A 24972-nucleotide genomic window follows, 5' to 3' on the forward strand; every position below is an offset into this window, starting at 1 on the left:
CCGTTAGGTCACTGGGACACAGGGATCAGCTTTCTCTCATAGTCAGGCGGTTTATTATCATTATTATTTGATCAGTAAGAGCAGTGTGTCATTTTGATAGAAGTACGACTTCACTGTAAGCAGAGAGATCCTCAGTTACCTTCAGGGCTGAAGCGCTGTTTCTTGTACCTTTGCATTTGTGGAATGTAGGCTGTAATTTCTTTTTTTTTTTTTTTTAAAGATTTATTTATTTAATTCCCCCCCTCCCCTGGTTGTCTGTTCTCGGTGTCTATTTGCTGCGTCTTGTTTCTTTGTCTGCTTCTGTTGTCGTCAGCGGCACGGGAAGTGTGGGCGGCGCCATTCCTGGGCAGGCTGCTCTTTCTTTTCACGCTGGGCGGCTCTCCTCACGGGCGCACTCCTTGCGCGTGGGGCTCCCCCACGCGGGGGACACCCTTGCGTGGCACGGCACTCCTTGCACGCGTCAGCACTGCGCATGGGCCAGCTCCACACAGGTCAAGGAGGCCCGGGGTTTGAACCGCGGACCTCCCATGTGGTAGACGGACGCCCTAACCACTGGGCCAAAGTCCGTTTCCCAAGGCTGTAATTTCTGAATCAGGTACTAAGTCTTCATCTCGTTTCACCGACCCCGTCCTTTGTTTTAGGCTGTAGACATACTACCCCGCTCAGCGGGATGTTGTCAGTGGCAAAAATGCTCTATTTAGGGCTTCAGGGATCACTGCCTGTGCTGTGAGAGGAAGACGCAGCACATTAAATTAGCTGAGAGGCTAAACTGGGATAAGCTGTGATCATCCCCATAGACAGATAAAGAACAAAAAAGCGGTGGAAGATAGAAGTGCAATAAGTTAATAAAGCATTCCCATGGAAAAACACAAGCTACAGCTGGAGAGGGCAGGACAAAGGATGAAGGAAACTCAGGAAACAGAGAGTCAATAAAACAGTGCGATTTGGAAAGCGGTAATGCCAGGGAGCGATTTGCGGGGTGTGACTGGATGGGGCGCCAGGTGCCCCGACAGCTCAGGGAGCAGGAGTGCGGCTCTCACAGGACCACGGCTCTGCTGCTCAGGTCAGAGTGCCTCGCCCACACGCGGGGTCTCCGAGGCCAGGCGGCAGCCAGTCACCCAGCACCTACTGTGCGCCCGTCACTCTGCACCCAGTCATGTCATCCTCCAGAGCTCTGCAAGGCGGGAGCTACCATCCCCATACCCAGCAAGGAAACCGAAGCTCAGAGATGCTAAGCATTTTGCCCAGGATCACAGAGCTAGAAAGTGGCAACACTGGAACTTAACCCTGCATCGCTCCAATCCCCAAATCTATTCTCTACAGACTGCAGAGAATTTGGGCTGAGGGGTAGAGGGAGGTGTCCAAGGGCCAGGAGTCAGGCAACCTGTGTTGCAAATCCAGCCTTGCCTCTCACTGCCTGTGTGACTCAGAGTGCCACTTAATCTCTCTGTGCTTCGGTTCCTTCAACTATAAAGTGGGGGAAATAGTGCCATCCGTCCACACCGGGATGCTGTGCCCATTAAGCACAGGCTTTTGGTGAACCAGACAACACACTACATGCACAGGACTATCGCAAGGCTTCTGAGCCAAGCTGCAAATCGCTGGTGTTTTGACTGTTTTTATTCCACTCATTCACCAGGGCCAGCCAATTCCGCCATCTGCATTTGGAAGATGCGTAATAGTAGCCCCTGCTTAGCAAGGAGACAGCGGGAATATCTGAACGGACGGTTAGTTTGGAAGGAATGGCTAGGGCGGTGTTCGACTGTCTACAGCCTCCTTAGGAATCACGAAACCTTCTTGAGGCCCTGTGGTTCACAAGTAAGCTAAGTACTTGTGGTCTAAGAAAATCTGGTTCTGAAGGAAAGGATGGCAGGGAAGGACACTGGAATCCATCCCTAGTGGAGAAGGATATGAAGTATCAAGGCCTGGCTTAGGGGCAGTGTGCGTCCCGTCTTCAGGTGCTGGAAGGGCTGGCGGAAGGGCTTCCTCCGAGGAGCTCCTGCGGGCGGGGCTAGACGGAGCCAGGCGTGTGCGGTGGGAAAGCCCGAGCTGGCCCTGCGTGAAGGCTGATGGGCAGGCAGGTCCACGGGCCTCGGGCTCAGCTCCTTTATTAGTAAAGAAGGCAGTTGGAATAGGTACACCTGAATATTTTTTCTGTCTCTGCCATGCTATATTTAGTGATTCTAAAATGTAATAACGTGGGAGCGGTGCTGAATGACATCACAACAACAGATACAGGCCATTACAGCTCTTGCCACAACCTACAACACTGTGCGGGACAGAGTGTGAACTACGGTGTAAACTAGAACCCGTGCTCAGTGGCCCTGCTCCAAAATGTGTTCATCAAGAGTGATGAGTGCACCACACTAACGAAGGGTGTCGTTAATGCAGAAAGTGTGAGAACTGTGGGGAGTGGTCATATGGAAATCCCCTATATTTTTATGTAACATTTATGTAATCTAACTATCTTTTTTTTAAAAATGAAATAAAAAATATATTTTAAAAACCACTTGACCATAGATGTGAGGGTCTGTTTCTGAACCATTAATTCTATTGCATTGGTCTATGTGTCTATTTCAAAGGCAGTGCCATGCTATTTTTACCACTGCAGCTAGGTAATATGATTTAAAGTCCAGAACTGAGAGTCCTCCAGCTGTACTTGCCCTTTTTAAGGTATTTCTGGCTATTTGGGGCCACTAACCCTTCCAAATAAATTTTTAAATTTTGTTTTCCATTTAAAATAATAAAATAAAACGTAAGAGGTATAGTCCAGTTCCGTATAAGAAAATACCTTTTGAACCAGGGTTCCTCAGCAACTTGATGGGCTGCCTTCAGAGGTCTGAGTCCCTGGAGGAGGCAGCGATCCAGCCAAGGGTGGATGCCTGGGCCAGGCACACGCAGCAGGAGATCCCCACGCCGGGTGGCGTTTCTATCAGCTGCCTGCGAACTGCCATCGCTCAGGCCGCAGTGTAACGGAATTGCCCTCTTGCTTTCAGACTCGAGCGATGCTTCCGTTTTGGATGAACAGCACCGGCAAGAGGGAAGGCTGGCAGCGCGGGTGGCACGGATATGACAACGAGCTCATGGACATGAGGGGCATTTTCCTGGCGTTTGGACCTGGTAGGCAGGGGGACGACTGAAGACCCTGAGTGGGCCATGCTCACAGCAGTGTCACTCGGCCAGGGCTGACGGAGCTGGGAAAGGCTGGGGTGATTTCTTTATGGATCCTCTTTATGAGCAAAGCTGAGCAAACCCAGCCGGTCTCCATGAAACCTCTTTTGTTGGCTTCTTTTCAAATGCTTCTTGGGTTTGGCAAATGGGGCCAAATACTTTTCCTTGTAAATCTTAAATCCTGAGTGCAGCGAAGAAAATGTGTTCCACATGTTAGTGATTCATTTTCTACCTAATTCATCACGATGTTGTTTTACAGCTATCTGATGTCCAGGAAGGCTTATCAGATGCCAGGCGCCTGACAGCTGGGAGTCTTGGAGTTGGTGTGTGCGCTTCCAGGGGTCTGGCTCCTCCAGAGGCTCTCCCTCTTTAGAGCTCTCATCACCACGAGGGTCAGCCAGTGCAGGGCCCAACCAGAGGCTGGGTGTGCTTGAGGCAGCCTCAGAAATGACCTTGAGAATGAGCCGGAACGGTGTGGATGAAGGCCATGTTGCTGTGCCTTCCTCGATCATCTTAATTCCTAGGCCTAGATGGTATTTAGGCCTTTGTTTTAACCGATACATCATAGAAATTCACATTTTAGAAAATTTTACCGAACACTCCGAAGACCATACTGAACACCCACTCTCTTCCTTAAAAAAAGAGAGGGGGGCATTTGACTGCCATCAACAATTGGTTGTCTGGTTCATGAACTACTCTTTTTTCTTCCTATTGTCCACCTTCCTTATTAAATCTGAAATATTACTCTGAAATTCAAATTACAAATCCCTTTTTTCAGATGTCGAGCAAAATGTTTCAGCCCATACAAGTCTGCACTTTTCATCCAAATTGTCTTAGTTTGCCAGGGCTGCTACAGCAAGTACCGCCGACTGGCTGGCCTAAACAACAGGAATTTATGGGCTCACAGTTTTGGAGGCTGTCAGTCCAAAACCGAGGTGCTGGCAGGCTCTTCTTTCTCTGACGTCTGTAGCATTTTGATGGTGGCTTGCCAGCAGTCCACGGCTCAGCCACTGGCCATCTGTCTTCTCTCTCCTCCTCCGGCTTCTATCAACTGTGTGAATTTCCTCTGCTTATAAAGTTCCCATTCATACTGGCCTCATCTTAATAGGATCTTTGAAATGAGTTGATACCCAAATAACCGGGATTGAGGACTTGAACATGTCTTTTACCATATTTACCATAAAAATTATAGGTTTAGCGACCTCACTTAGCATTTGTGTGCTCCATGTAGCAAGACTATTGATCTATATCAACTCACCTCATTCCACGGCTGGTCAGCCTTGGTTCACTCTCCTTGCAGCCGTCAAGAATGTTGAGGCGCCAGTTACTGCAGCCTCTGGGAGCCTGAGCTTAGGGAACACTTGAGACTTTTCCAACGTAGTTCCTGAGTTCCCATGTCCTGAAGGGAGCATCGGAATCAGTGGCAGCCCTCATTGACAGATCACTAGCTGGGTGCATGGCCTTGGCCTTAGAGAGAGAGTGCAGAGGATATTGGAGCACGCTGCCATTTACCAGTAATAGTTATCAGGTGCTTTCTTGTCAGTCAAGCCGAACTCAGACACGCAGAGCTCAAAAGTTAAGTGGCTTGGGAATGGAGCCTTGAGGCCCCTGTTGAGGTCTACCTTAGATGACGTTGGAGCCTTTCTGTGGGACAGCATTACCCAGCAGGGCTTTCATTCAAACACGTTGCCTCCTCCTTCTCCCAAAGAGAAACAAGATCATGAATGCAAAACAGTTGTCTGTGGAGGAGTGAACACAAGCAAGAGTCTCGGGCATATTTTAAAGCAGAACCAAATCTAGCCCCAAGCCAAATATTTTAAGGCAAACTATCCGAAGCTGTGTTAGCTTAAAATTAAATCCAGTGAGGACATCCTGTCTATTAACAAAGGCCTCTATCACATGGTCCTTTAAAACTAAAAGCCCTCCATTTTTCACAGACAGAAAGACGACCCCTGATGAAAACGGACAGGGCTAATTGCAAAGATATTTCCAGGCAGATACATCCCTGAGAGGCCTCCAGCAAACAACCACATTTCTGACTCCAATTCTCAAGAAAGATCCAACAGATTTACACGCTGTTTACGCTGAAGGAAGTTTAAGAGCAAGTCCTTCAGTAGCTATCTAACTGCGCTTTGAGATAAAGGTCCATCCTCCCGATTAACGGGAGGTGCTTCTTGTTTAGGAAAGAAACGGGACATCATTACAGCTGCCCAGACACAGCCTTAGAAGTCAGGGAGTCTGGCCCAGCCAAGAGCAACGGAAATAATTCTGGAAGATAGCCTCCCTCTGGCTAACCCCAGCTTCTAATTTGAGCTGTCTAGTCTTGCCCTGGAGAACTTCACCTTCAAGATGAGACAGTGGGAGTGTAATTCAGGGAGCTGCCTACAAGCTAACAAGCTTCACTCAGAAAGCAGCCCTAGGTGGCCAGATGCAGCGTGAACCTACAGAATCGTCTATGCTTAGGAGAAATATTTTTAATATCCAGGACTCATGGTAATAACTTGGATTCCCAATTCTGACTCATACACCGTCTTGAACTAGCAGACCTTGGCTGGATCCTCCCAAATTGGACCAGGTATCGTTTTTGCATACAGGGATATTCTAGAAGCTTAGTTTTCAGCCTGGATCATCTCAACACAAGACCCAAAGTTCCAGCACTGTAGAAGAGGAAGCTATGAAGTAGGTGAGATGGGGAAGCAAACACAATTTTCCTTCCTACTTATATGCACAGGATTTGATTTTATACTTTCAATGTGAGACAACAATCTTCTCTAATACTGTTGTCAGAATTTGATCTCAGTTTTTCCTGCTAAGTATTTAAAGAATGGGCATTTGAAAGACTGAAGAAGGGACAGCCTGGGTCTGCCATCGCCACCCTCCCTCCCACACACACAAAAGGACATGGGCACCACATGTTAGGGAGAGTTTGACAGTCCCTTCCAACACCCATGGCACGTCGAAAGGTGCTGCTTCCAGTACCCCCGGGACAACTTTCCGTGCATTTCCCATGCTGCAGCTGGTTCTTCTGTTGGGGAAACGCAAACCCCATCCTTACGTAATTCTAAAATTTGCCTTGATATTAAAAGAGCCTAGGACACAGGAGCAACTCCTACACTGTCCTTTTCAGGAAGGTTCTGAGATGTTTCTAATTTTTCTCACTTGTTTTTTACTCTGAGACAATGCTGCCTCAGATCTTCCCTTTCCCCAAAGGAAAATGAACTACCCAAATTAATTTATAAGGTGAATATTTTCAATCCATAGTTTTCCCTTGTTCAGCATTTATTATGCATGTTTATTAATACTATTAGCCACCATTTATTGAGCATATAATGTGTGTCTGCAACTATGAGTTAGGTACCATTTCCATCCCCATTTGCAGAAACGGAGGCCAGAGAAGTCAAATAGCTTTGCTGAATTTACCCAGCTAGTAAGTAGCTGCAGGCTGGTTGCAGAGTTCCATGTGTTTTGTTTTGTTTTTTGCTTTTTTTTTTCACCGAGCACTCTACAGCCTCTTTACAATTTTGACTCTCCAACCTGGATTTACCCTGCTCTCTGGTAGAGTTCTCTGTATATAACTTTATTCCATATTTATAATTCTAGAAATAGTACAAGAACAGTATTTTATGTTGGTCCTTCTGGAATATGTTGCTGTTTTTGTTTGCTTTTTAAAATAAAGTATATGTGATTATTTTATCACAGCAGTGATAGAGATTATATTCTAGGATAGAAAAACTTGGATTCACAGTCGCAAAACTATCCATTTCATTTAAATTTTTAGATGAACTATAAGTACATGGCACAGACCTTCTTTACTAATTGATAAAGTCTTCCTCCTGAGTTAGCCTTAATGTTGCTTTGGGTATTTTGTTGGGACCTAAAAGTGAAGCTTCCTCTATATGATACTGAACTCTTACGTTCTCTCTTTCAAAAGACAAGTGTTTTGCATTTAGGATCGTAAATGTTCCCTGTGGAGAAGGAGAAGGTGATGTCTGTGACTCAAGTCCCTCTAATGGCCTGCAGAGCCGACTTCAGTGTCATTACTCATTAAACTCTGTTTTAGCTTCTTGGCTGTTAGCACAAATACCACACAATGGGTTGACTTAAAAACAGGAATTTCTTGGCTCTTATTTTCAGGGGATAGGCGGCTTGCTTTCTCCCAGCGTTGGTATCTTCTGGCTGACCAGCCATCTTGGGGTTCCTTGGCTTTTCTGTCACATGGCAGTGCACATGGTGGCATCTTTTCCTTTCTCTTCAGGGTTGCCTTGACTTCCAAGTTGCTTCTGCCCCCTGTGGCTTCTCTCCTTCTATGTCCGATTTCGGTTGCTCATCAAGACTTCTGCCATGTGGGATTAAGGCCCGCCCTCATTCGGTCTGGGCACACTTACCTGATAAAGTCTCCCAAGGGCCTATGCACAAGAGGGCTCTTACCACAGGATCAGGGGTGGCCCTAAACATGACTTTTGTGGGGACATGAGTCAACCCCTAACAGGAGTTCTTACCTTCACGTCAAGTTTGGTTTGGGTCCCTGGGTGGGAGAACAATATTCTTTGCCGTTTGATCTCTCAGAGCCTTCCTTCATGTGGGTCCCTAACTGTGATACCAGTTGTCTTATTTTTCACATAGCTGGGTTATTTTATCTCTAGTGAAAGTTTCCCCAGGAATATTCAATCCTCCAAACTTCCTGAGGAAACCACTGCCATTGTTTCACATTCCATCAAGCCCTGTGACCTCCAAGTGTCAAGAAAAGTGAGAAACATTCTTGAGCTGCTCTGGGGCCTCTACAGTAGAAATGGCAGGTGCCCAGCCTAGCCTGTCCCTGCTAGCTACATGTTCTGGAACACAAGCATCCCATTTGTTCAGGTTATGGAGAGCCCAGCAAGACAGTCCATCTTCTGTGACCACTCCTGCTGTCCTGCTCTCAGCACCTCGGTGGTCCTTCAGCCCTTCCATGAAAGTTCCATCTCATGCACAAATAGAATCTGTGGGCTTTCCTTTTAAAGGGCTTCCCTCCACCATCCCTAGAAAGCCATTTCCTTTCAGAGCATCTACCTTCCCCTTCACCATCACTTGGCCACATGCCACTCACGGAGCTGACCCTCCAGTCCCAGGGATCCTGGAGCCTGAGCGCCTTCCTCCCCTCCGCGGTTCAGCCCCTCTGTGTCCCAGCCGTGACCGCCTGCTTGCCTTTCCCTTGCAGATTTCAAATCCAACTTCAGAGCCGCGCCGATCCGCTCCGTGGACGTCTACAACGTCATGTGCCACGCGGCGGGCATCGCCCCGCTGCCCAACAACGGGTCGTGGTCCAGGGTGCTGTGCATGCTGAAGGCGGGTGGGGCGCGGGCCGCGGCGCCGGGCAGCTGGGCGCTGGCCTGCCTTCTCCTCGCGCTGTTGGCGTAACCCGCCTCACTGCTTGTCAGCAGACGTGCCTCCAAAGTGGAATTTAAAAAATTCTTCTACCTGAATAATAGCTTCATTAACACAATCAAGGCCATAAAGATTGCAGATACATATTTCCCTAGGTGTTTCTATACATCAAAGTCCCTCCTTCTCAAAAAGACTCCAACTGTGTTTTTCCAGAAGGTAAGGAAAGTCCCAGCATTTCCTCATTTGGTCGACTGGATTTTTCTCCCACCGTGGCCTGGAGCGGGGACTGCTGACAGTCCAGGGCCCTTTCCGCCCTGCACGAAGCTGCGCTTCAGGAGAGACCCTTGGCCGGGCTGTCCGCACCCGGGAGCCATCCTCGGAGTCTCTGACCACGATCCTGGAGTGCTCTTTCCATCAGAAAAGAGGGGTCCACATCAAGGCAGGAGCTGTGGCTGGGTCTGACCCGGCTCCTGGAGTTTTAAAACAACTGTGTACAAAGTCTCCACCCAGGTCAGATCTCAGCTAGCATTCCTCATTAACCAACGTCAGTAAGGACTCGAGACCTCAAATACGGGGGAAAAGACACGCGCTTCTCCAGAGTCTGAGCGGGCAGGAGCCTCTCCCTTGCCTTGAGCAGCAGAGACGCGGCGGCGGCTCCGGTGGGAATCACGCTGGTCCCCGGCGCGTGGCAGCCTGGCACGCAGCCGGCCTCGCTGTCGCTGGCTGACGGGCGGGTGGACTGTCCGCCCACCTGCAGGGTGAAGGCTCCCGCACGCAGCCCTGAGCGCGGGCCTTAGCTCTGCAGGCTGGAGAGGGAGCGTGGGAGCACGCGGTCAGAAATCTCCCACCGCTGGTGATGGCATGTTAAGAAAATGATGCATGCCCCCGGAGTCCTGAAGCAATGCTTTCTAAACAGCAGCAGCAACAGAGCGAGTCCCAGAGTGGCCCGGAGTCCCAGAGAAAGTGGGGGCAGAGAGAGAGAGTGCTGGAGCCAAGTCCTCGCCGTGGACCAGCCAGGCACCTCGACAGTGTGGTCAAGGCGCCTCCTCGGAGACCTGCGACATTTACAAACCTGCGAGCAGAGCCGCTGAGCCTGAATTGAAATGTTTTGAGTTTAGTCATCGAAGTTGACTGTAGGAGACTTAAAACAAGGAATAACTGCGTTTTAAATGATTGGAGTCGTGTATATGTGGACTATTCCATATTTCCCTCTCATTGCATTAAAATTGAGTTTCCACTAAGTGAGGTTCACCTGCAAATGGAGGTTATTTTTATCTGGAAAATTCAACACACCAGGTCTCTTTTATATGAATCTTTTATACGCTGTTTACCTTGAAGAATGAATATCAGCACTTACCATGATTCAGGAGTACCAGGCGCTGTCTTAGTGCTATGAGTCATGAGAGCAGAGGTTCGCCGATTTTTTAAAAATTCAATTTATCTCCACAAAAGATTTCTGTAACAGTACTAAGCATTTCCGTAATGTGTTTTTAAAGCTCCAGCAAACCATCGAATCAATTGGAAGGAAGCAAATCAGCTTTTGTTTTCTGGCTGAAAGCAAATTAGTGCTTTCAGAACATTGGCAGTGGTTGTTGAAACAGGCATCTATTGTTCCAAGTTTTCTTTCACTTCAAAGGACGATGAATTCAGTGTAGCCCATTTCCCCCCTACATAAAGAAGGATTCTTACAAAGACATCCAAAGGAGTAAATTAAAAGTGGATCATCAAAATCCAGAGGGGCCTAAACATGCACCAGCTTTCATTTGTTCTACCATGTTTCTCCCTCAATCACCCTGAAAAATCTTGAAGTTACATAATAAAATTTCAGATATCTGTCTGACAAAATGTAATTGCTCAGTAAATATTTGTCAAATAAATGAATGAGAATGAGATACAAAAAGAATCGTAAATTTTGGTAAATAATAAAATTCAGGCACTATTGAATAGAAAGAAAAAATTTGCCTAGAATAACGCATACATTTTAGTGGCTAAATTTTTTGGCTAAACATTTTCTCTCTATTTATTTAAGGTTACATTATTTTCCCTGGGAAAATTCCACTTTCTCTAAATGTGTTTGTTCCATAGGAATAAAATCTGCCAAAAATATGAATGGGCACCTTTTCTTTTGCATTCTTTTACTACTTTATGGCTACTTCCAGGAAGAAGATAATTGGGTTGACCTGCAAACAACCAGGGCTAAATGAAAAGAGTTATTCTTAAATTAGAGAGGAAATGAATGGCTACGTTTCCTGCCCATAGGCCTAATCTCCAGAATCCAATTCAATTAAATTCTGAAGACCTAAGCATGAACTAGAACAAGCCCAAGGAATTCTTCCTAGCCTAGAAGAGTCCTAAACGATGAAGTCCAGCTCCTTTTACATTTAAAGGGACCTTGAAACCCACATCAGATCTGAGACCAGACAGACAACTGTTAGGAAACTTCTGGAGATTTAAGAATCAGCTGGCCCTGCCTCTAGAGATGCGGGTTCAAAGCATCTGGGGTGGGGTCTTAGACAGCACTTCTAAGACACGCTGATCCAAGCTTTGGGTTTCTTCTAAGGAGAGGTGGGTTCTGACTTGGCATTTTGTTTTTACATTGGTTCTGGCAGATTTGAGTCTGCTGAGTGGAATTCCATAATCAGCCGGTTTGTCCAGGGGCCATCAGGCTGATCTGGGTCCCTGACCCCAGCTGGATCAAGCTTCCAGTACTCCTTAAACCAGACTAGATCTGCAAGCCCCAGAGATGGGGTAAGGTACCAAAAAGCCAGAGTTGACTTCTCCACACCCCACTCCTTTTGGGTCTAAGATGCCCAGTGGTGCTACCGGACAAACTCAGACATTACTAAAGAGACACAGCTATTTTACGAATTTTCTACAAAAGCGTTTTTGCATTTCTGTAAATATCAAGAAACTCCAAATGTGAGTGTGTGTTGAGTCTTTTTAATCTGTGGTAGACTAATGGCAGCTACTGTAAACTATTTGCTAGAAAGAAAAGAGGTGGTAGTCTTGGCAGAATGATTTAAAAAAACATGTGAAAACTGGTCTCAGGTATGTGCTATGGGAAATATACTTACATGTTACTTTGAAATCGTAAAATAGCACCTAGTACAGTGCCTCATATGTTTAATTCATTTTCCATAAACCTATGTTGAATGAAAGAAAAGAATAAATGTCATCAAGAAGACATGCTTGATCCTCCGACATTCTCTTTGTAGTTCCTCACATTAAATGAAATTTCCACTTTGGGCTTGCTACCTTTTCTTATCACCCCACTGACAATATAGTTATACCTCAGTAGCGACTTGATATTATTGGTGAATTCCACAAAGAAATAGTGGATTATGTTTGTAAACTGGTCTTTTCCTCTGGGCATTATAGATTATATTGGATTCAGAGGCTTACTCTTGTGCCAGTAGGGCATTGAGTCCCCACCCCTTGGTGGGCAGGGACTCACAGGTAAAAGGCATGGCAAAGGACAGAGTTGGAGGGTTTTCGATGTTGGAGTTTTGATGTTGGAGTTTGATGCTGAAGCCTTAAGCTGGAGCCCTGGGAAGTCAGCTCACAGAGGAAAGAGAAGCAAACCTCAGGAAGAGAGGAACCCTGAGCCCAGAGAGAAGCAAGGCCCTGGAAGGGAGGAGCCCAGGAAGCCTGAACCCTCGCAGCCATCGGCAGCCATCTTGCTCCAACATGTGAAAATAGACTCTGGTGAGGGGAGTAACTTCTTCTTTATGGCCTGGTATCTTTAAGCTCCTACCCCAAATAAATACCCTTTATGAAAACCAACCAATTTCTGGTATTTTGCATCAGCACTCCTTCCACTGACTAACACAACCTCATTTCATGGAGTAAACATATTCTGTACCCTTATAAATTGAACCTTAGGAAAGGAAAAGAGGAGGAAGGAGATTAGATTTTAAATATAATAAGCATATTTACTTTTTTCCCCAGTGCTATTGTATTGACATAATTCACATACCAAACTATTCATTCCTTTAAAGTGTACTATCCAATGGCTTTTAGTACATTCAGAGAGTTGGGCAACTATCTCCGCAAACAACTTTAGAGCACTTTCATCACTGCGAAAAGAAACTCCTCACCAGTTTCCTCCCAACCTCCACCCTTCTCCTGCCCCTCCCACTCCTGCAGCTCTAGGCGACAACTAGTTTACTTTCTGTCTTTATAGATTTGCCTAATGTGGGCATTTCATATAAATGGAATCTTAGAATATGTTGTCTTTTGTGACTGGTTTCTTTCACTTTGCATAATGTTTTCAAGGTTCGTCTATGTTGTGGAATGAATCAGTATTTCGTTCCTTTTTATTCCTAAATAATAATCCATTGTGTGGATATACAATACATCATTTTATTTATCTATTCATCAGTTGATGGGCATTTGGGTTTTTCTACTTTTGTGTTATTAATAATGCTGCCATGAATATTGTATACAAGCTTTTGCGGACATATGTTTTTATTTCTCTGGACTATATAACTAGAACTGAATAAATGAATGAGATGGGTCATATGGTAACTCTATGTTTAAACTTTTGAGGAACTTCCAAACTCTTCCAAAATGGCTGCCCCGTTCCCACCAGCAATGTATGAGTGTTCCAATTTCTCCAAATCCTTGCTAACACCTATTATGGCTGTCTTTTTATTACAGCCATCCTTGCGCATGGTGAAGTAACGTCTCACTTTGATTTAAATCTTTCAGTTAGCCAATACTGTTAAGCATCTTTCATGTGTTTATTGCTATTTGCATATCTTCTTTGAAGAAATACCTATTCAAATCCTTTGCCCATTTTTAAATTGGGATATTTGTCTTTTTAATATTGAGTTGTAAGAGTTCTTTGTATATTTTGGATACAAGTCCATTATCACTTACATGACTTGAAAATATTTTCTCCCATTTTGTGGGCTGTCTTTTTCCTTTATTGGTGATATCCTTCGAAGCACATAAGTTTTTAATTTGATGAAGTCCAATTTATTTATTTTTTATTTTTCTTATGATTTTAGCGTCATATCTAAGAGGACATTGCCTAACCCAAGATCATGAAGATTTTCTCTTTTTCCCTAAGACTTTTTATGGTTTTAACTCTTACATTTAGCTCTAGAACCCATTTTGAGCTCATTTTTGCATGTGGTGTGAGGAAGGGGTTCAACTTAATTCTTTTGTAGTTACCCCAGCACCAATTATTGAAAAGAATATTTACTTCTTAGTTTAATAATTTAGAACTATTAAAATAATTGTTTAAAAGAAATAGTTTTTTTTTTAGGATATACTGGAGATTGAACCCAGGACCTCATACATGGGAAATAGGCACTCAACCACTGAGCCACATCCATTTCCTAAGAAATAGTTTTTTAGTAGACATTCTTTTTAAACGCAGTTTTAGATTTACAGAAAAATTGTACAGAAAGTATAGAGAGTTCCCATATAACCCTTCTCCCTTCCCCCTGGAACATGGTTTGCCCTATTATTCATGTCTTGCATTAGTGGGATACATTTGTTACAACTGACGAGCCAATACTGATGAATTATTATTCACGAAAGCCCACAGTTTACACCAGGGTTTGTTCTTTGTGCTGTACAGTTCAATGGGCGTTGACAAGAGCGCTGTGCCATGGACCACCATTACAGTCTCATACAGTAGGCTTCTCTGCACTAAAAATGCACTGCGATCCCCCTGGCCACCCACCCTGCCCTCCAGCCCCCGACAACCCTGGTCTTTTTACTGTCTTTGTAGTTTTTGCCTTTTCCAAGATTTCATGTAGTTGAAATCATACAGTATATAGCCTTCCAAGACTGGCTTATTTCACTTAGCACCATCTATTTAAAGGTCCTCCATGTCTTTTCATGACTTAATAACTCACTTTTTATTGCTGAATAGTATTTCATTATTCTACTGTTTGTTTATCCATTCATCTATTGAAGGGGATCTTGGTTGCTTCCCATTTTGGGCAATTCTGAATAAAGCTGCTATAAACATGCATGTGAAAGTTTTTGTGTGGTCATCAGTTTTCAACTCATTTGGGCAAATACTTAGGAGTGCAACTGTTGAATTGCATGGTGAGACTATGTTTAGGTTTGTAAGAAACTGCTAAACTGTCTTCCAAAGTGGCTGGACCATTCTGCATTCCACAGATAATGATGAGTAGTCCTGTTGCTGCACGTCCTTGTCAGCATTTGATGTTGTCAGTGTTTTGGTTTTAGCCCTTCTAATTGGTAGGTAGTGGTACCTCACTGTTCTTTTAATTTACAGTTCCCTAATTACACATGATGGTGGGCGTCTCCTCATAGGTCATTTTCTATCTGCATGTCTTCTTTGGTGAAGTTTCTATCCAGATCTTTTCCCCACTTTACAATTGGGTTGCTTGTTTTCTTATTGTTGAGTTTTAGGTCTTCTTTGTGCGTTTGGAGTATACGTCCTTTATCAGCTATGTGTTTTGCAAATATTTTCCAACAGTCTGTGGCTTTTCATTCTCTTAACAGTGTCTTTTGCAGAGAAGAAGTTTTTAATTTTACTGAAGTCCAACTTACAATTTTTTATTTCACAGAATGTGCTTTTGGTGTTGTATCTAAAAAATCATTGCCAAACTGAAGACCACATAGATGTTCTCCTTTGTTATCTTCTAGATGTTGTAGTTTTGCATTTTACACTTAGGTCTATGATTGATTTTGAGTAATTTTTCTGAGAGGTGCAAAGTCTGTGTAAAGAGTCATTTTTTTTTTTAGATTTATTTTTTTAGATTTATTTTTTCTCTCCCCTCCGCCCCCCCCATTGTCTGCTCTCTGTGTCCATTCCCTGTGTGTTCTTCTGTGTCCGCTTGTATTCTTGTCAGCGGCACTGGGAATCTGTGTCTTTTTATTGTGTCATCTTGCTGCGTCAGCTCTCCATGTGTGCGGCACGACTCCTGGGCAGGCTGCATTTTTTTCACACTGGGCGGCTCTCCTTACAGGGCGCACTCCTTATGCATGGGGTCCCCTACGCGGGGACACCCTTGCGTGGCACGGCACTCCTTGCGCACATCACCACTGCACATGGGCTAGCTCATCACATGGGTCAGGAAGCCCTGGGTTTGAACCCTGGACCTCCCATGTGGTAGGTAGATGCTCTATCCATTGAGCCAAATCCGTTTCCCGAGAGTCATTTTTTTGCGTGTGGATGTCCAGTTGTTCTAGAACCACTTGTTGATGGGACAGTCCTTTCTCTACCAAATTGCCTTTGCTCCCTTGTCAAAGATCACTTGACTATATTTGTGTGGGTCTATTTCCATGCTCTTTGTTTTGTTCTATTGATCTATTTGTCTATTCTTTCACCAATACTACACAGTCTTGATCACTATAACTTTACAATTAGTCTTGACTTTGGGTAGTGTCAGTCCCCCAACTTTGTTCTTCTTCAGTATTGTGTTGGCTATTTCGAATCTTTTGCCTTTCCATATAAACTTTAGAATCAGTTTGTCAATATCCACAAGATAACTTGCTGGAATTTTGATTGGAATTGAGTTGAATTTATCTGTAGATCATGTTTGAAAAACTTATCTTAATAATATTGAGTCTTCCTATCCATGAGCATGGAATATTTTTCCATTTATTTAGATTATCTTTGATTTTTTTCATCAGAGTCTTATAGCTTTTGTAGTGGTTTGATATGGTTATGAATTCCAAAAATAGATATTGCATTATGTTTGTAATCAGATCTGTACTTGGGCATGATTGAGTAATGATTAGGGTGTTGAATCCCCACTGCTTGGTGGGTGGGGACTCACAGATACAAGGCATGGCAAAGAACAGAGCTGAGGATTTTTGATGTTGGAGTTTGATGCTGAAGCCTTAAGCTGGAGCCCCGGGAAGTAAGCTCACAGAGGAAAGAGAAGCATGCCCCAGGAAGAGAGAGATCCTGAGCCCAAGAAAAAGCCTGAGGAGGGGAGGAATCCAGGAAGCCTGAACCCTTGCAGATATCGGCATCCATCCTCCTCTAACATGTGGAAATAGACTTTGGTCAGGGAAGTAACTTATGCTTATGGCCTGGTATCTGTAAGCTCCTACCCCAAATAAATACCCTTTATAAAAACCAACCAATAAATACCCTTTATAAAAACCAACCAATTTCTGGTATTTTGCACCAGCACTTCTTTGGCTGACTAGTACAGTTTTCCTTATATAAGTATTGTACATATTTTGTTAGATTTATACTTAAATATTTCATTTTTGGTGCTAATGCAAATGGTGTTATACTTTTAATTTCAAATCCCAGTTGTTCATTGCTGGTGTAAAGAAAAGCTACTTTTATGTATTAACTTTATATCCTGCACCCTTTCTATATTCGCTTCTTAGTTCCAGGAGATTTTTTTATTGATTCTTTAGGATTTTCTATACAGACAACCATATTATCTGTGAGCAGAAACGGTTTTATTTATCCCTTCCCAAACTGACATCTTTTATTTCCTTTTCTTTTTCCTATTGCATTAGATAAGACATACTGTACAATGTTGAATAGGAGTGGTGAGAGAAGACATCCTCATCTTGTTTCCAAACATAGGGGTAAAGCATCTATTTTCTCACCACTAAGTGTGATGTTGGTTATAGGTTTCTGTAGATGTTCTTTTTTTTTAAAGATTTATTTTATTTATTTCTCTCCCCTTTCACCCCCCCAACCCTGTTGTCTGCTCTCTGTGTCCATTTTGCTGCATGTTCTGCTTTTGTCTGCTTCTATTGTTGTCAGCAGCACAGGAATCTGTCTCTCTTTTTTGTTGCATCATCTTGTTGTGTCAGCTCTCCGTGTGTGCAGCGCCATTCCTGGGCAGGCTGCACTTTCTTTCACGCTGGGCGGCTCTCCTTACGGGGTGCACTCCTTGAGTGGGGCTCCCCTATGCGGGGGACACCCCTGCGTGACACAGCACTCCTTGCGCGCATCAGCACTGCGCATGGGCCAGCTGCACACGGGTCAAGGAGGACCCGGGGTTTGAACCGCGGACCTCCCATGTGGTAGGTGGACGCCCTAACCACTGGGCCAAGTCCACTTCCCTGTAGGTGTTCTTTATCAAGTTGAGGAGGTGCCCCTGTATTCCTGGTTTGCTGGGAGTTTTTATCATGAATGGCTTCACTCATTTCTCTGTATATATTGATTTGATCATAAGATTTTTCTTCTTTAGTCTATTGATATGATAGATTACATTAATTTTCAAATATTGCATCAGCCTTGTGCAACAGGAATGAATCTCATGTGGTCACGGAGCCTTACTGGGTTTGATTTGCTACTATTTTGCTGGAGATTTTTACATCCATGAACATGAAAGACCATGTCTGTAGTTTCCCTTTCTTGTAATGTCTTTGGTTTAGTTATTAGCGTAATACTAACCTTTTAAAATGAGTTAAGGAGTGTTCCTTTCGCATATACTTTCTGGAAGAAATTGTAAAGAATTGGTATCATTTCCTCTTTAAATGTTTGGTAGAATTCATAAATGAAACTATTCAGGTCTGGTGCTTCCTATTTTGGAAATTACTAATTGTTGATTTAATTTCTTTAACAAATGTAGGCCTGTTCAGATTATCAATTACTCCTTGTGTGAATTTTGGTAGATTATGTGTTTCAAGGAATTTGTCCATTTCATCTGAGTCATCAGATTTGTGAGCATAGAGTTGTTTATAATATTCAAGGTCTATAGGGAAACAGCTATCTTGTTAAAAGGTACTGACTACTCCAGAACTTTGTATTTTTGTACTTCTCATTAACACAAAAATGGGCATGCAATGCTTAAAAACGTGTCCCAAGAAATTCAAGGAGAAATAGCCTCTATGTAAGATGAACACAAATGTCCGTGAAAACAGCTCACGTCCACTGACAGCACCTACCAGAGTACCCTACCAGCGGCCTGTGCCACCTTCTCGTTGTGCTCTGTGTCAAAACCCCCTTTCAACCACAATCCCTGTGACAGCCTGAGCCCAGTGTCTATCAACTCACCTTTCCCCCTCAGGTTTACTCAGTGCCTCCCAGAGCGCCCTGTCGCCTCCCTCTGGAAACCGCGCTTTCTCAGCAGCAGCTTTACCCTGACGTTATTACAATGGCTTCCCTTCCCCGTCCCTTGAGACTCCTAAGGCTGGCTCCAGCTCGGCTCTCTTCTCTTCCACCTTGAGGGACTTTCTGAAATGCAAACCAGATCAGGTCTCTCCCCTGCTCTAAACTCTTTAGTAACACTCCATTGCCTTAGTTTAATAACTGTAACATGGTTTACCAGGCCTGGCAAAGCCTGCTTCTGCGATCTTTCAGTGTGATCTCGTGTCACTCTCCCGTTCACACTTGAAGCTCTTCCTGCCCACAGGGCATTTCATCACACCCTTTCCTCCTTCCTGATTATCTCCTCATCTCCACCTCCGTTAGAGTTCAATTTAAATGTCATTTCCTTACACACAGCCCTTGACAGCGTGGGTTCCCCTGCCTATAGACACGTGACACACTATTTACACCAGATACAGAAAAGATCACCCCTGATGGTTCTCCTTCATAACACTGATTAAAATGGTAATCTTCTAATAGTCTAGGTTATTGTTTAATACAATGTAGTTCCTCAATGAAGTTCCATAAAGAAAGATAATAGAAATGTCTCTCTTATTCACCTAACTAAAGTGCATAGTAGATATTGAATGAATATTTGTTGAGTGATAGAATGACAGTTAGTTCTAGTAGTTCTAGAATGGACTTTGGAAAACTCCCTCATTTTACATACAAGAAACTGAGACTGAAAAAGTTACGTGGCTGACTTGGAGACACAGATGTCGCTAGTCGCAACGTCAGGACAAGAGGCGCGTAGTCAAGGTTCTTCCCGCCCTGCCGTTCTACCTTCCGAGCCTCCCAAACCCGTCCCAGCCTCCAAATCCACGCGCAGCTGACCCCATCAGCTTCTGCGTTCTACCTCATTCTATTCTCCCATTCCTCCACCCATACCCACACCTCCAATTTGAAGTTGCTGCTTCACTGCTTCAGTCTCTCCTCTGACCTTCCTGTCGAACCCCGTTTTTTCGTATTCATTACTTCACTTTGCTTTCCCTGTAGCACGGAGAAATATTGTACCTCGGACCTTGAACTGATACCTTTTCTATTTTGCATGAGTTTGTTTCACATGTTAAATAGGCAGTCGATGACATTTTTCTTCTGTTTCATTAGATGACAGTTTCCTTGGAAGCAAGGAATTCTCTCTCCTTTTGTTTTTAACACCAAAGTTTTTGAGCGGGTCCTTATAACTGACATCTCTGCTCTCTCATCAATTCTAGCACTAACTGAGGAAGACATAGAGTTTGGCAGGTGACGAGTGAAGCATCACCCTTCTTGATAAAGCTGATAGATGTCAGAAAATGTGGCTCATAATGTGCACCTCCATATCACACAGACTTGCCCCCATGGCCCTGCACCTGTAAAACTCAGAGAGGACCATGAGCTTTCTGTGCCAGGTGAGACGGCAAGTCAGGGAGAAGGGGACAGGAAGGAGCTCAACCACCCAGGCTCCGTCCCGTCTCTTTTGCCAAACTTACCAATCAGGGAAAGCAGGTCTCCTCCCTTGGGGAGAAATGGGTGTGGGGTGCAGGGAACCGCCTGCACTGGCAGTGTAGCAAATGTCCCTCCAAATGCAAGCAAACACCAAGAATGGGAGCCAATATCCCCCACCACATGGAGCATATCTTAGCACCAGGACTCGGATCTCAACAAATATCCTTGACTGAAAGAGCTACCAAGTGTAAGAATCAGAAGAAGCTTTTGTCAGTGTGTGGCACGCTGTTAAAAGATTAGCAAAGGCACTGCCTCGTCTAGGTTAAGGGCAGTGGAAAGCTGACGGGTGTGGAAAATGCTCCCAGTCTATGGGTGAGTCGCTGGCTTGCTCGGGAAAAGAGCAAGACAGTCATAATACTCAGCATGCTGTACCATCATCGGCTTTACAAAAGCAAGGCTTTCAGTTAGATAGCCAGGGGTTGGCATTTGATTTTTAAAAATATTCAGTGTTTTATGTATGCGTCCACTGTGCTTCTCTGATTCTCATAACAACGTAATTCAAGGTAAGTAGATGAGAACATCTTCTAGAGGACTTCAGACACTTCACACACATTTTGATTTCTTCTGTAGCCTTTGGGAAAAAGTTTATATCGGCTACTTTATAAAACTTTGCCTTGAATCTTGGACTTAATTGCACTGGCCATGGATTTCTTAAATTGATTCATTTTTAAATTTTAGAATTAAGGATTTTAAAAATGGCATACAAATGAATGTAAGTATCATCCAAATCACCACAAAATTATACATGATCGCATGTCATTTGATTGCTGGGGGAAAAAATATAGCCATTCTTTCATAGATGCCTGATGTCTTGAAACCCAGTGCAGGAATCCCAAAAGGGGAAGTCTGCTCCTAGCACGAGTAGGAAACACCAGCCTACAAGACATTGGCTAGAGCCAGAGATAGTAGTTTCTCATTTTATTACATGCTAAACTTTACCTACTGGTTAAGGTGACTCAGTATTCTAAGACCTATGAGTGTGTGAGGGAGGGTGTGACAGTTGAGAAACTGGATATGAGTTTTCATTGTCACCATAACACTAGTGTCAGTGCTTGGAATTCTTGTGCAGGAAACCTGATCTTTAACAATCCTCCCTTAGTTCTCAAATATACATCGTGCGCCGTCAAGCAAAAGGCGAGAGAGGGATGTTGCGTTGCTTCCAGTCGTCTTGGGGCTGTTCCAGGCAGTCACATTTGTATGTCCATATATCTGATTTTGCCTCTTAACCTTTGTCTTTCATCATTGGAGAATACACTGAGGTTCTTGGGCCAGGGTGCAGCTTCCTTGCTTGCTGTCAGCATCTGAGACTCTGTGGACTTGTCCAGGCTGGGATGAGCTGCCCCAAGCCCCTTTCCTGGGCCTCTGCCAAATAGAGGTCATTCAGTCACTCATTGTCCGTATGGCCAAAAGGGAGAGAAGGTGTTCAGGATCCAAGGATTGAAATCAAAGTCAGGGGCAGAAAAGGAGCCAGATGGTGTGTTAAGCAGGAGAGAGAGGCATGTGGTCAGCAAGAGCCCATACTACTAAGTCCAAGAAACAGAGGAAGCCGCAAGGACTGACAGATGGAGTTCTGGGGCTGATTCCCTGATTGCTGAGTATCTGCTGGGCCGTTCCTTTTCTTACCACCCAGTATCTTGTTGGGCCAGGGAAACCTCTTAAGAAGCATCACTGCAGTGGATCAGCTTGTCACTGGGTGCTTCTGAGTGGCTCAGGAGAGCCCGATCCACTGGGAGGCCATCAGAACCACCTCTAACCAGGTCCTTGGAAAAGGTTCTTGTGGGTCCCCTCCCTTTGCCCGTTCTTCAACCCCCACCCCTAAGGGCTGCCCTTGCCCTCTGTGTGCAGGGTTAGGGCTCTCCAAACCGGGTTTCACATTTTTACTAGACACCCTGACAAGATATGATTCTGTAAAAGTACATTTTCCAAACCATGTGTCTTAGTTTTACTCTTAGAGAAAGATGACTAATGTAATTTTTAGTTTCAAGTTCACTCCACTCTCAGCCGGTTTAAAACATCGTCAACCCATTTTTTTTTATTAGAGCAGTGTGCTGGTTGAAGTTACTGACCTCTGTATATCCAGATCCTGAAACAGTATAGGGTACATAGTAGGTCCTCAAATACCTGAAGGGCAAGGGGACCCAAACGTCAAAAACAACATGCTATGTAATATAATTACCAGAACTTCTAGACCCACCTCTTGGATAACCTGCCCAATGCCAAATGAGCCCCTCCTGAGAAAACTCAGAAAGACGAAGAATAGCATACAAAGCACCCTTCCACTTGCTTCTGGATTTAGTCCAGCTCATCAAAGATTCCTCGAGTTGTTCCTTCACACCAGGCACCGTGCTACGCGTTAGAGATACAGAGAATTTTTAAAATCCAGTTACTGTTCTCAGGACAGGACTTACAACATAGTTATTTCATTGCTTCCATTCTTGAGCAGAGCTGAATTTCTGCAGGACAAAATGTTCTGGTTGCTACAGACAATGGATGGAGAGAATTTCAGAGGAAACGGGAGTAACATAATGAAAGAAGGTGTGCGTGCTCGTGCAGAGAGCCTGACAGTTGGTGCTCCGGATGGCGTCCTCCCTACGGCTCCTTTGGGACCTTGCTCTTTGGCATCCAACACCCACCCACTCCAGTCTGCTCCTTGCATCCCCTGTATAACTCTGCTCCTTGCATCCCCTGTATAACTCTCTCTCAGCAAAAGCAAAGACGACCAACTCGCTCGCCTGCTTAGAGCCACCTTTGACTCCCTCACCCTGCAGAATTAATTCCACGTGCTGCCTCCACCCCACCTCGACAGTTGGATTTCGCCCTGCACCTTTGGAGGCTCCATATGGAACTCCTCAGCTGAGCCCCTGGATTGTGCCGTTCTCAGGCCCCCGGCCTTGGCCCTCCAGCTGGGATGCCCCAACCCGCTCTCATCTCACAGATGTTTAGCCTTCTTACCCTAAATTCTCTACGACACCTTCGTGCTTTCCTATGGTTTGTTTTCTTTCATTACAAAACATGCCACATTATATCGTAGTAATTGGTTTTCAAGTTGTCTCCAGCTCAGCTGTCAGCCAAACAGAAGGCTGGCTGGTGTTTTCGTTTTGTGCGTCTTCCCCAGCGCACCACAGCGCAGTCGGTAAGTGCCCACTACAAAAATGAGCACGTGACTGAGCAAGCGAACGATGTGAAAGGTCAGGACATCCTAGCCTGAAGATGCCCCGAGTTTGTGTGCACGGTAGTGATGGATTGGAAAAGACAGATGCAGGGAATGTTTTATAGGAAGGAGTTAAGATTCGACGAATGTCTGGCCATGTGACACAGAACCCAGGGGGCAAGCGTTTCTTCGGCATTTCAGCAGGTCCCCACTTAACAATGCACAGAAGGAGGTGTAGCAGAGGGGAGGAAGGGGGAAAGAGACAATGAGCTCCGCCGGCTTAATCTGACGCTTCAGCGAGACTCTGATGCAGGCGTGGACCATCATTTTCCCTACTCCGTCACCATCGCCCTCCTCCTCGAGCCTTCAGGGTCTGATTTCGCCTTTCATACTGAAAGGTAGGGGTGAGGGAAAAGAGAATGGGTGGCAGAGGGAAGTGGGAAGAACTTTTAGAGGGAAGCACGGAGGGTGAAAAAAATCGCCTTCCTCCTTTCCACCTCTCTGCTCTCACCCGTCCTCCCGCTGGGAAGGAAAGCCTCCTCAGAGCCAAGCCAGCGGGGACTGTCTGGGCTTGAGCCCTGCCCAGGAGCGCGCCCTCCACCGCTGTGCCAGGGACGAGGGGCAGAGGGGCGCAGCCAGGACAGGGAGATGGGGGGCAGAGGACGGGACGCAGGGAAGCCACTCTGCCTGCCCTGAAACCGCGGCGGCAAACGGAGTTCTGGACACCGTGCCAGTCCAGGCCACTTCAACAAAGTTCTAGAGATTTGGGGCCAAAGCCCTCACTGGCAATGAACAGGATTTCTCTGGAAGATCTCCGGGCTCCTGCGTGAAGTGGTGGGCAGCCTGGGGAGACCTGGAGCGTTCCAGCGCCCAGGCTCCTCTCTGTACTGGAAACTCCTCAAGCCACACGCTTAGCATTCTCAAGGGCGCTTTACACACAGGGATCTCGTTAATCACAAACCACCGGGGGGTGCAGGTATTAAGCGACTTGCTGGGTCACACAGCTCAGAAAGAGAGACCCAGACTATGGTAGTTTAAAAAAGCAAAACAGGGGAAGCGGATTTGGCTCACCTGATAGAGCGTCCGCCTGCCCCGTGGAAGGTCCAGGGCCTCCCTGACCCGTGTGGAGCTGGCCATGCGCAGCGCTGATGCGCGCAAGGAGTGCCCTGCCACGCAGGGGTGTCCCCCGCGTAGGGGAGCCCCACGCGCAAGGAGTGCGCCCCGTAAGGAGAGCCGCCCAGCGCGAAAGAAAGTGCAGCCTGCCCAGGAATGGCGCCGCCCACACGGAGAGCTGACACAGCAAGATGACGCAAGGAAAAAAAGAGACACAGATTCCCGTGCCGCTGACCAGAATCCAAGCAGACACAGAAGAACGCACAGCAAATGGACACAGAGAGTAGGTAATGGGGGGAAGGGGAAATAAATAAATAAATAATAAATCTTAAAAAAATTTAAAAAAACCCAAACCAAATTAAAAAAAATGGTGCCCCAGGTGATTCTAATGTTCAAACAGGATAAACAATAGAGTTAGAGGAAGACAGAAAGTAATAAAGAAAAGGAATCTCAGAAGAAATTAGGCATTCTGAAGAATTCTGAGAGAGTATTTACGGTTTATGCGGTTTTTATAGTTAGAAACCGTGCAGATTAGGAAACTCACTGTCTTCCGTCATGCTGCAAAAGTTCATCTGCCTCAGTGTACAGATGTTCCTTAGTTCTTTAGGACACCAAAGTAACAAAACTG

General features: G+C 45.2%; 1 protein-coding gene and 1 long non-coding RNA gene across 2 annotated transcripts in view; one reads left to right on the forward strand and one right to left on the reverse strand.

The window, feature by feature from the left end:
- ENPP6 (ectonucleotide pyrophosphatase/phosphodiesterase 6) overlaps positions 1-12318 on the forward strand; it is a 127088-nt gene extending 114770 nt beyond the window's left edge. Inside the window, exons 7-8 of the mRNA XM_004481745.3 lie at positions 2997-3120; positions 8369-12318. Of these exons, the coding sequence (XP_004481802.2) occupies positions 2997-3120; positions 8369-8568 (324 nt within the window). The 3' untranslated portion in view covers positions 8569-12318. The remainder of the gene's footprint in view (positions 1-2996; positions 3121-8368) is intronic.
- Positions 1-24752, reverse strand: part of LOC131279666 (uncharacterized) — a 51375-nt gene extending 26623 nt beyond the window's left edge. Inside the window, exon 1 of the long non-coding RNA XR_009187055.1 lies at positions 24303-24752. This is a non-coding gene — a long non-coding RNA (uncharacterized lncRNA). The remainder of the gene's footprint in view (positions 1-24302) is intronic.
- Positions 24753-24972: the final 220 nt, after the last annotated feature.

The sequence above is a fragment of the Dasypus novemcinctus genome, chromosome 1 (assembly GCF_030445035.2).
Source record: "Dasypus novemcinctus isolate mDasNov1 chromosome 1, mDasNov1.1.hap2, whole genome shotgun sequence".
In the NCBI taxonomy this organism is placed as follows: Eukaryota; Metazoa; Chordata; class Mammalia; order Cingulata; family Dasypodidae; genus Dasypus; species Dasypus novemcinctus.